Source organism: Quercus robur, chromosome 2, assembly GCF_932294415.1.
Source record: "Quercus robur chromosome 2, dhQueRobu3.1, whole genome shotgun sequence".
NCBI classification, from domain to species: Eukaryota; Viridiplantae; Streptophyta; class Magnoliopsida; order Fagales; family Fagaceae; genus Quercus; species Quercus robur.
Window position 1 is genome coordinate 37,430,046 of NC_065535.1, and position 12,645 is coordinate 37,442,690.

Consider the following 12,645-nt stretch of genomic DNA (forward strand, 5'->3'; position numbering starts at 1 on the left):
ACACTAAACTACTGTCTTTGCCATCTCCATTGTGTTGAATGACAAAGAAACCGTTGTTTCGATATGCTAAAAATATATGGCAATGGACTTGACTAAAATTTCTATTGAACAGCAAATAATACCAAATAAAAAATTCAATTCAACATAGACTCAACCCAATTAGTTAGGGTCAAAATGAAATTTTTTTATATGACAAACAGTAAGTAGCAGCCTAATTCCAGTCAAACAATGGCCTTGAAATAAATCATACATTGTTTTGGTACACAACGGAGAACAATGCTTTCTATATACAGAAACAAACTGAATCAGAAGAAAATCAATCTAATCATTTCCATAGGAAAACAAAAACAACACCAAGGACAAGGTTTGCAACTACAACTGAGAATATTTTGACTCATCATATTACACATTTGTATGGAATAATAAAGTGGAAAACTATGTCAACAGCGAGAACAACATATGCTCATGTCTCCATAGATTTTCAATGGCTTGTGATCTAATTGCAATACATGCTGAATAACTTGATTTTTGTGAATTCGAGAGTATAATGGCCTTGTTGAGACTTGAGAGTTATTTACTTTTTTTCATCATGGGGTGTGTGTGGGTTAGGGGAGGATAGCAAGGTCTGAGCCCTCCCTTTTTTCTAATTTGATGGTGTCACAGGGCAACCTTAAGGGTCACGCTGGTTCATATTCTCTTTCAAATTTGAACCACTTCCAATTTGCATACATTCTTACCTCATTCTCAAAGGGTAAAGCATTGGTTGGAGGGAGTTCCGACTTATGAGGGGCTAAACCAGAAGGTAGCTTTTCCTTGTACTTCCTTGCCATTGCATCAGCCTCAGCAAATACTTTCTGCCAAATGGAATGAATTTTTTCTGTTAAGGAAATTGGATGGAAGCAACACACAGACCATATAATAAATCTCAATTCTGAGAAAAATATTAACAATATAAGCACCTCTTTGTTTGAAATAAATAGGCCAGGCTCACTTTCAAGGTCGGCAATACTGCAAGACACACAGGCAAAATTATCACTAGCACCTACTTAGTGCCACTGTTTGGCATTGGCACAAATTTCCTAACCAAAAAAGGTTCTAACATGGAAAAAGTAAAACTAATAAAGGCAGTATTTTGCTCATTAGAATTTGATGATTGTGGAGGCTAAAACTTCAAGGATTAAATGTTCATCAGGTAATGGACCCACATCAAACTCACCATTGAATTAATATAACATCCCAAATAAGTAGTATTATAACCACAACTCAATATCTTTATATCACAATTATTTGCATTAATATAACACCCCAAATAAGTACACCATCATATTGCATTATTAGATGAGTTAAGGTCCTTATGGAAAGATTGAATGTTCACTTGAATGCCTCATGATAAAATATAATTCAATTCTGTTTCAAAATTGCATAAGAGAAACAAATTCATCCCATAGAAAGATTAGAAAACATAGAATGATGATTATAGATCGGTCCTCCGGATCTTATGAAATGACCGCCAAATCTTACAATAACATTTAGTGAATAAACGCAGGCACCCATTTTTTTGCAATTGATCCCAATGAGAATTTGGCCTAGGAATTCTCTTAGCGATTGTGTTTTGGGGATGATAATTCTCTTCCTCTTTTACACCCCCACCCACCCCAAAAAGGTCCTCAATTTGACATACATCTCAATAACAACTCTCTTGTAAGATCATCTTCTAATAGTTACGGAAGTTACAGATTTACTAAATAAAACACAATCGCTAAGTATATATATTTCAATATTTGTAGAGATGGACTTAATGCAATGACAGAGCTACTCATCACTTTACCTATGCAAACTTATGTGGGTACTAAAAGTTAAGACATACTTTTGTCAACTGTTAAATACATGTTGCTATTTACAAACATGAAGATGGAACTATTGCAAATCTTTCAGGAATTCAACCTTCAAATCAACAGCTTCTCCATTATAGCCTACTCTTTTGGAGGCCAGAAAAGATTCAAACATATATGATCCTAGAAAAGAAATATAATCAATTAAGTTTACTCGTATTTAACAACGAAATCCACATGCTCAGGCCCTGTTTTACGTGCTCAAACTTTCATAAATAAATTGTCTGTTATTTCCAACTTATGGAGCACAAACACAGGAATTGGAATGTATTAGAAGTAACTAAGTTTGTGAAAATTGAAAATAAGATTATAAGGGCAGAAAAAGAGGAGACCGCGGGGGGGGGGGGGGGGGGGGGGGGAACCATAATTGATAGTTAGGTAGACAAGGAAAGATTCTCTACTAGTGACATCAATCCATAGAAAATAAGGAATGTCTAACTCTTCATTCTATTTGCATACCAAACAAACCACAAACAACAATTTCAGCCCATCTGCTTGTTCATGTAACTATATTTTTCTTCTTCCAAATTAATTATGGTATTCATGAATGTCTTAAGTCAAGGTTACCAAGATCTAATTCAGACACAAATTATAGCACCAAAAAATTTAATAATGAAAAGTTTGAGATTGCTAGTAAAAAAGTAAATAATTATGTTTTTACTCATAAAGCGCTTTTGGTGCATCAAACATGCATGGATTGCACTCAGAAACCTAGAAATCCAGTCCTCAATCACCTGAGAGATATTTTGCCAGGAAACATTGACTTCACAACCAGAACTTTAACCTTCTCATCAACCACAAGTAAGTCGCTGACAGAAGTAATTCGGGCACGGGTGATGTTTGAGATATGCAGCAACCCACTGTGAGACAAAAAAAATGAGGACAATCATCCACCATTTATAAACTAAATAAAATAAAAATTGCAAATTTAATTTATGAATTACATCCATGAACATGGAAGGAAAAATGATGCAAAGAATAGATCATAGCTAAAGCCCCTTCAACGCATATGGTGCTCATTGCAATTTGCTAAGCCAATGTGGGTTCACTAATGGATCCCTCCAAAGGTCCAACATAATAAAGGAGAATCTTCCATAGGGTATAATTAATCATATATGTTTAAAACATCCTTAAATTAGAAGGAAACTGAAAAGTTAATATTAGGGGACTAAAATAAAATATAGCTACTGACTGTTCCCTATAATTGCATTCATTTGTTAATCAGGAAATAGACAGAAGATGAGTTGTTTGGAGGAGTTTGGTCATGAATTTTATCTACTTTATACTTGTTAAAGTAATATGGTTTAGTTTCAACTAAACCTACCATTATTAATACTTTTTTGGAACCAAAAACCTGTAAATTCTGTCACTCCCAGAAATTCCTACAACACTTTCTTCTTATTTAAGCCATAACATAAGCCTTCATTTTATGTTCCCCTCCATAAAAATCTATAAACTGAAGCACTAGGTCATCCATTTTGACCACCCCTAATCTCCATTATGGTAGCTGTCATTCATAAGACTCACTGTTGAAGCTTTGTGTCAGAAAGAATAGCAACACATATGCATGAAAGTTTGGCCACTAAAGACAGCTCACCAGAAATCTCATAAAATTATTATTATTTTTTTTTTTAACCCTTTTGTCCTGTTCTTTATTGCACCGGAATCAGCAACCTTCACCAACCACATAATATCTTTTTCTTTTTTTTTTCTTTTTTATCTCCTTGTCTGGCTACTCCAATCCCAACTCACTCACACATTCAGAATTTTCTTTTTTCAAAAATAGAAAAATCAAGAAAATACGCATATCCAACTTACTTCCAGGACAAGTTTTCAAAGCAAATTCTAATTGTTCCTCACCTTCTGTTACTTTCGCCAATCCTTATTTGAGCTCCATACGGGAAGATTTTTTTAACAGTCCCTTCTAAAAGTGCTCCCTCTCTAAGGTTTAACATTTCCTGCAAAATTATGTGAAAAGATAGCAGGTCTTTTAAAGAAAAGTAAAAGAGAGAACCAAACAAGAACTACAGAAAATATAATTGCAAGAAACAAATTGAGCAAAAGAAACACCAAATGACATAAGAAAAACTAACCCAAGCTTCCCTCTCACTCAATATTAAGTCATTTTTAGCCTCATCAATTCTAGTAATCTGCACATATACCCGACGTCCAACCTACACCAGCAACAAACAAATTATGTCTAAGAAGCACAAAAGGTTTGCATTGAACCTAAGTGAATGTATATAAACAAACAGAGAATAGAAGGTTAGAAAGTCCCAGACTGCATTATCAGTAAAGTAAAAGTATTAAGTATGTAATGCTTTTGCTCTTCCCAACTGGACCCCAACCCTTGCATTAAGGCCTAGAATAAATATGGTAGCCAGGCAGTTACCCAGATGGCCCATTTTACTTTGCCATATAAGTTTATATATCTTACTTTACATGCAAGTAAGTTTCTATATCTAGTAGTTTGCCCAACTGCACCACTAGCTCTAAATTAGGGCCTAGAATAAATATAGTAGGGCAGTAGTTGACCATATGGCCCAGTTTCACAACTCCATTTGATTTATTCATATTATTAGTAACAGTAGTAATAATAAAAAAGGTCATAGCAAATGCTAGAAGTGGGATCTTGAAAAGGTAGTTGGTAGACAGCCTTAAACCCAATAAGTAAAGATTGCATGATGACTGTGAACAAGAAAAATAACTATGGGCATTAAAGCAATTCAAGTATATACTCTTTTTTATAAATAAATTAAAAAAAAAAACTCGTTGTAGTTTTTTCAAAAATTAAAAAAGTGCCACCAACTTTTGTAACCCTATCCCCACACCCCACCCCCCCCCACCCCCCCCCCCCCCCCCCCCCCCCCCCAGCCCAAAAAAAAAAAAAAGGTGAATGTCAAGGTCACTAGAAGCCAGGGTCTTTCTTTCCTTTTTCTTTTTCCATTTTTTTTTTTGGGGTAAGCTTTTTCAAATGGAGAACCTAAAAAGGAATAACACATGCATTATATGAAGGTTGAGTTGCAGAACCAGATAGATGTTTTATGATTCAATGAAATAAAAAATTTGGATTAAACATGATATATTTATATATTAAGAAACTGAATGTAACTGGAAGAATGTTTCTTCAACTCTGCGTGCATGTTAGTGTGTATTACAAATTTATAATAAAAAGTAGAATCAAAGGCCCCTTAGGATTTCATAACCAAGGTAGACCAATGATTTAAGATCCAATGGAAGCTTTCCACAATTGTAAAAATTTCCATTTCCATATTCAATGATGTCAAATTGCATATATTGATTAATTGTTTAAAACCATCAGTCATGAAAGGTTAAAGCAGTCAAGAAGGAGGCCAACAATGCATATCAAGCACATACAAACACATGTAGGCTCAAAATTTAAACAAAAACAAAAAAACACTAGCTTCATGATCAGAACAAGTACTTTTGATTCAAACAACGTCCACCAAGATAGCTTTTAAGGATCTCCCCCAACTCTTAAAGGATGTAGTCAAGTCAGTCCCCAATTGGGCCATTAATGGTCAGTGAAAATATATAAATATATGAAGATTTCCACAAAATTAATTAATATTTCTATCCATAATCTGCATATTAGCTGAAATCATGTATTCGACACATCTATCCAGCCATTCTTTTAATTTGTTCTAATTATGCATGATAGCCTTTTTTTTTTTTGTTGATAGAACACATGATAGCCTTTTAATTTGTCCCAATCATGCACAAAGGGGGGGAAAACTACTCACATTTTCTTTCAACTCAGTGAAGTTGTTCACTCTATTCAATAACTCAGCTTTGGGAAGAAAAGCTCGCAATCCCTGCAAAGTAAATTTTAAAAAATGATAACAACTGGAAAAATGCATAAGAACACACACACAAATTAGACATACAAGGGACAAACAAACCTCAATTCTTGTAAGAAGGCCTCCAGTATTCCACTCTGTTATTCTAACCTCAATGGGTTCATTGAGTTGTTTTATCTGCTCAACAGAAAGCAAAAGATGTGTTCACATCATCAAATAGAATCATCCACTAAAAAAAAAAAAAAGCTAAGTAGTAGCTTAATATTGGCAGTAATAAAGTTAGGAAAATGAAAATCGTAAAGTAATTGTATAATCTATCTTGATTCATTTTAAAGATCATAAAAAATGTACTCCTATATAATTTTTTTTAAAAGAACATTTTCTCAACATCGCTACACAACATTTTCTATATTCTGCACAAAAGTTTCCAAATCTGCTAAATAGAAAAGAAAAGAGCAAGAAATGAACCTGCCTCACTCGATGCCAGGCAAGCCGCCGGAACAGCCGTCTAGTAGAAAGCAATGGCCTACCACTAAGTGTTCTCCCAAGAACCTCTGCAAACAAAACAGTTCCAATCTCAACAACAGGCCTTCCAAGCACCTGTCTCCCACTCAATGCCTCATCGTTCTTCACAATTCCCATCTTCCCCTTAACCATAACCTCTTTGGCATCCTTATCCATATCACATAACAAGTTTTCCATTTCCTTGTCATACAAGGGAAGCACCTCCTTTGTCAACATTGTACCCAACAAGTCTGCCCCCACATTCACATCAAGCTTATTCTCATTACCCGAAACCACCACCCCCACCACAAAATCACCAGGTTTGGGCTCATAGTACTCAACAGCAACCTTCTTACCTTCCTCATTCCTACCATCCTCGTCATTTTTTTCCTCTAATACTAACACACCTCCCTCATCTACTTCTTTCATTTCTTCCTCAGAATCTCCCCCCTTGAAGAACTTCAAAAAAGGCGCTAAAGCCTCATCTTTATCAGGTTTTTCAGACTCCTTGTCTGATTCTGAGTCAAAATAATTATCTATAGGAAATGGGGAAGGCTTATTTAGCAATTCAAGCTCCTCATCATCTTTAGTAGAATTATTTGGAGGCTTTTGGGGCAACTGGGTACTCGAAAAACCATCAAAAACCTCATTCCTAGAGCAAAAGGCAACATGGGTACCTCCACAAATTGGAAAATTATTCTTAGAAAATATCAGAGACCCAACAGTGGAAAATGTTTGAAATTTGGAGGGTTTTGGAGCTGGGCATCTAGTGGGGTTGCTTGGAAATACTTTGTTGTGGATAGTGAATGTGAAATTGTTAACCGGTAAAGAATAGTTGGGAGAAGAAAGAGACTTACAGGGTTGAAGAAGAAAAAGAAGTGGCATCTTCTTATCTTATCATCAGCTCTGTTTCTAACTTCGAAAGGCCTTGGCTACTTTCTACTTGCTCCTGCAGATTGCAGACTCAACGTTTTCTTTAGTATGTTACTAATTTGTTTTGTCCAACGTTTTCTGGCTCTCGGTTCAGAAATCAGGATATGTGTGAATATCCAAATCAGGCTCTGTACTGTTGGGCTCTTCGGAATGGACCACTTTCTTTTAAACTGGGCTTGCTTAGATGGATTGGGCTGTGTATAGAGCTGTCAACTATGGATATATCAAAGGATAAAAAGCATGAAAAGGTTTGCTTGACAGTTCTTACTCGCCCACTAGGCCACTAACAACAAATATAAGACTTTCCCCATCACCATTAACTCCACGTCTCCACCATTGTGAATAAAATTCGAGAAATTATGCGGTACATCTAGCAGGCTACACAAAGGAGGATATTGTGCATCGGGTATACATAATCACCCACTTATATAGGAAAAACCATCATATGATATCATTTTATGAGACATTTCTTCCCCACCAACATGTATGGATCTTAAATATGTGAGGTAGAGGTCTTATGATACCGTCTCATAAGATACATTTTCCACATATATGAGTGGGTAGGGGTGGACCACATAAGCATGAAACTCATCTTTATGTGAGAGTGTGATTACATATATCTGTTACACCATATATCATCTCGTGGACTGCACTCTCCTTTCACATAAATGTGGATACCATTTAAGAAAAAACAAATAAATCAATAAATGTGGATCCCATGTGCAGGACCCACATGCTAGATTATGTGAAGGTAGGTGTAGAACACTAAGTATACTGAATAATTTCACTATTGAATAACGTAATATTTATTTTTTTATAAAACTATGATAGATTTGAAGAGTTGAACTTATAGCAATCGCCTTATGATAATTGTTCTTTTATTATTACGACAACACACCAATTGATTTTTTGTGGTGGTAATCGTAGCAATTAAAATGTTAGTGGGAGGAGAGAGAAGTGTGTTGGGGATTTCAAACTCAAGGAGTAATAATGAAAGAACAAAATGAATACAACAAACAAACTGAAATTATGATTGACTTGGAGGCACAATTGAATGTTATCCTTAGACAATATTTGTCCTATACAAAAGTTGCTAAAGAATTCTACAAATTTGTCCCTAAAATACAACCAAGTTTATTGGGTTCTACAAATAGCAATGTTGGAAAATACGCATAGATTTCTTGTGTTTCTAAACGATTTGAGAGAGAATAAAAAGTTAGTTACCAAGTGAATATGAACTACTATTTATACCCAAAATAGCTATTACCCTTCAATAGGTACCAATGGAGAGTTATAACGTTTCATAAAAACATCCACAAGGTATAAATCATTTTCAAAAGTTTAGAACAATTATAAAAAAAACTGTTATTTCGTGCTTCAATAGACTAAAAGGAATCGAATAGGAATTGTAAGTTCTTTCAATCAATCGAATAGGAATCAAACTAGGCATATTTTCAAGAACCAATTTCCTCATCACTTCAATCGATTGAACAGATTTTCAACCGATCAAAAAAACCTGAATTTGAATTTTCACTTCGTCATTTTATAGAAATGATATACTCTCCAAAATTATATCATTATTACAACTTATCTTTGTATATACCTATATATGCAACAAAGTGGTGATGACAATGATTATGATGTAGAGGGAGAAGAAAGGCAGTGATTGTATTAGTGTAGAAAGGAATGAAGGTGAGAGCCTAAGAGTAGGTAGTGATGGTAGTGATATGAAGGAAAGAGAGGGAATGAGGGAGGTTATAATGGTGGAGGTAATGGTGATGGTGGCAATGTGGAGGGAGGGATCATAGATTCATAGATGGTAATGACAACATGGAGAAGGATAAAGAAAGAAGGTGCAGTGGTGTAAAAGAGTTAAAGAGGATGCGGGGAAAGAAGGTGGAGTAGGGGGCAAAACCCTGGTCCAAAAAAATAGTTTACATTTTCAAATACATTGTGAAAGTGCAAACAATTTGGCTAAAAGACACTTTATGCCCTCTAAGCTTAAGATCATTTCTAAATTGACCTCTTAATTTTTAAAAATTACAATTTATGTCATTGACTATTACATTGATATCAATTTTTGTTCAAAATATTATTTTTGGGTGAGGTAACGATTTTCTACCATTTTCAAATGGTTTTATATCAACTTTCTGATAAGAGGCAAGATGTATTATTTTTATTTTTATTTAAATTTAGAGATATATTTAATGCAATTTTTGTATCGACAGAGGTGAGAGTTTGAGAGTTCTGTTTTTGAGAAAGAAAGAATGAGTGAAACAAGTAGAGGAAAAAAAGAAATAGAAAAAAGAAAGAAAGAAATATTATTTTAATGAGAGGTGGGAATAAAAAATATTATTTAAGTTTAGCTTTGAGCTACAGTGCACAGCCATAAATGGCTGTGCACTTAACTAAGTAAAATTTTTACCTATACTACCACCAATGTTGTACACTTTTTGTATATGGTGGTGCTAAAAATAAAAATTTAGTTTTTTAACACCACCAATATTAATGCTCTTAGACTGTTATAATTGTGAACCCATTGGCATTGGTTGAGATGTGTGTAGAATATTCTCTCGTGGTGATACATGCTTCAACTAAACCATATATATATATATATATATATATAAAATATCTAGGAGTGTTTGTGGTGTGGTGTGGTGTGGTGCAATACAGTTTTGGACAATTTTTATCATCGTACTTTGTGGTGTGATTTAGCCAAAATCAAAACTGTACCACAACTTATTTTTGCAATCACATGTGTAGTGCGGTATGGTACAGTTTAGAGTTTAGCCAAAACCATAACCGCACCGCACATTGCACCTATTTTGCAATCACATATGCGATGTAGTATATAAGATGCAGTTTAATAACCCTAGTTTTTCTTTATTTTAGGCTGATTTTCCTGATCAACACTTGTTAGGGTTATTAAACTTTTTTTTTTTTTTGAAAATTAGGGTTATTAAACTATTAATAATATATTTAATATTAAAAAAATATAATATATAAAGAAAGTGCAATGCAATGCAGTTTATGCGATTTTTTTATTATAAAACCACAAACTGCATTGCACCATGCGATGCGGTACACTGTTACTTGTAGTGCGGTGCGGTTATGTCATTTTGCGAGCAGTTTTAGTGTGCTTTTTACGGTTTGTGTGGTTTGGTGAATACTCTAGTAATATCTATTGCTTACTAATTTTACTGTTACAAATTATTTACATATTATATGTTATAATTATTTAGATGAATTAATTAGATGATAAGTGTCATATTATATTATCTTTTGTGAGCCCTTTTTGTTTTTATTTTGTGAAGCCGATTGAGCTTGTAGGGGTAAAATTCCCAAATCAAACAATGGGCCTTGGGCCCCATACAAAGTCTAGCCATGTCCGAGGAGAAAATGGGGTGCCAAAAGAAATTCCGACCTAACTCTGATGAATCCAAACTTATTTAAAAAGAGGTCTAAAGAGGAATGTCTCCTCGAACGTGCCAAATATGGACCAAACGTGCACCCTATCCATAATAAGGAATCACTCCAACGAATATTGGTAGTAAGGACGAGCCTCACAAAGCCGGGAGAAGGAAGAGAGTATAGGATGTTCAGGGCTCTTTGGGTCAGAATCACCTACTTGCTGGGTCTGGACCCCAAAAATTGACCCTACAGAGCTTATTAAGTAAATGTGAATTATTGAATTTCTTTATTACATTTTAAACTGAGGAATCACCGTGAGTTTGACACTGTACTTTTTTATTTATTGAAAGGTGAGGAAAAAATCAATTTAACTTATTTTTTAAAAGTTGAGGCAAAAAGTGGAAATATGTAACCCAAAAAAAAAAAAAAATTGCTGCCATGATTCAGGTTTCCTTTCATATGTTGTATAACATCCTGACGTTTATTGCGAAAAAGAAACTGATCCTTTATCATTCATAAAATTTTCAATTGTATTTGGTTATATTTGGAGGGGGAAAAAAAAAGTTAGAACAAGCAAACAAACATATACTTTTTTTAATTTTTTATTATAGTTCTTTTGATAAGTAAACAAACGAATACATATGCCAGGTATCAAAACAATATTATATATGATTATTATTTATATATGGTTGGATTATAATAGCATAAAGCAGAAGCATTCCAGCACACATGATGCAAGAAATTAAGGAATAAATATACATCCAACCGCACAAGAGATCAGTTGACTCTTGCGCATGCATGCCTTACGTACATACTTAACAAAATACTATATTGTTTAGAAATAAAAACAAAAACAAAAACAAAAACATCATTAGATATATATCACCCAGTTGCATGAACAACATATATATATATATATAGTTTTAAATCCAACATGTATTGATTGATCATTAAACAAAGCAAAATATTATTATTGGATGGTCATGGTGCTATTTTATCCACTAAGAAGCTCAGGCCGGTGCATGTGATGAGTTGTCATAAAAACGATATAAAAAAAAAAGCATATATAATTAATTAATTCAAGACATATGAGCCAAACAAAGTATACCTTTCACAGTACGTCATCTGCTACTGATCATAATAATAGTTTACAATTTTTTACAAGGTTATGTGGCAATAACTAGACGTATGATACTAACTTATTAATCCTTATTTATGTCTAGATTCCCCTTCAATTTTAGGGTCCTTATAAAATATAGAGAATTCAAAGGTGTGGAACTGTCTTAGGAGTATTGACTTCATAGTGTATTTATTTATTTATTTTTTAAATAGATAAGATAGAATACCAACATATGGCATTCGCTCAATTATGAATATTTTGTTTTCAGGTCAAGACACCGATCGGTTGTCACTTGCTAGTATAGGAAGAGTTCAAACCCTAAATCTCTAATTTGATGACACAAAAGACTTTATAAATTGAGCTAATAATTAAAACCCACAAATTTCATAGTTTTGTAATGCTTAGTCTTACATTACATCATTTTTTTTAAAGATATGCTAAAATTTTAATTTTAACTTATGGCATTGATTATTTTTTATCATTAGGTCAAAACACCAACTCTGAATTTCAATTCAGATGACAAAAAATTTTACCAGTTCAATTAACTGGAACCCCGATTGTATTGTTTGTATGTGTGCAAATGGTATAGATACATTATGGTACCCCACATTTAGATTTCTATATATATAAGCTTATGGTGCAGCATTGGTCGGTCATACGTCTGAGACAACAACAACCTGCAATTGAGCATATCCTTTGCCTCTGGACGTACCAATTAATCATTTGCAAAATGATCAGAAACCTACCTTATATAACGTTATAAACTATTTTTGTATTAGACAACGAGGTCACATTGTCTCTCATACACACACACATATATATGGCCATTGGTCATAAGTCATAACACGTTGCACTCTTAACATCCGTTGGTGAAGACTGAAGATGTAGAGAAGAATACGTGTGAACAAATGCTGAGTTCTCAAATAAAATTTTACCATCTCTGATCCGTTTGATTCGGTCGAAG

The 12,645-nt window shown here is 34.0% G+C and overlaps 1 protein-coding gene across 1 annotated transcript; it reads right to left on the minus strand.

Moving 5' to 3' along the window:
* Nucleotides 1-301: 301 nt before the first annotated feature.
* LOC126713585 (protein PIGMENT DEFECTIVE 338, chloroplastic) lies at nt 302-7,221 on the minus strand. Its single transcript, XM_050413358.1, has 8 exons — nt 6,182-7,221; nt 5,816-5,890; nt 5,657-5,728; nt 3,986-4,066; nt 3,753-3,850; nt 2,627-2,752; nt 960-1,008; nt 302-854 (listed from the first exon to the last, which is right to left on the minus strand). The coding sequence occupies exons 1-8, from the start codon at nt 7,100-7,102 to the stop codon at nt 678-680; spliced, it is 1,599 nt and encodes a 532-aa protein (XP_050269315.1). The 5' UTR covers nt 7,103-7,221; the 3' UTR covers nt 302-677.
* Nucleotides 7,222-12,645: the final 5,424 nt, after the last annotated feature.

What these genes read in the sequence shown, in the direction of transcription:
- LOC126713585 (XM_050413358.1), bottom strand. Translation starts at nt 7,102, where the DNA reads ATGCCACTTCTTTTTCTTCTTCAACCCTGTAAGTCTCTTTCTTCTCCC. An exon ending in TCACTGAGTTGAAAGAAAAT is followed by an intron (nt 4,067 to 5,656) that starts GTGAGTAGTTTT and finishes TTGCTGGTGTAG; the next exon opens with GTTGGACGTCGGGTATATGT. An exon ending in TATTTATTTCAAACAAAGAG is followed by an intron (nt 855 to 959) that starts GTGCTTATATTG and finishes TCCATTTGGCAG; the next exon opens with AAAGTATTTGCTGAGGCTGA.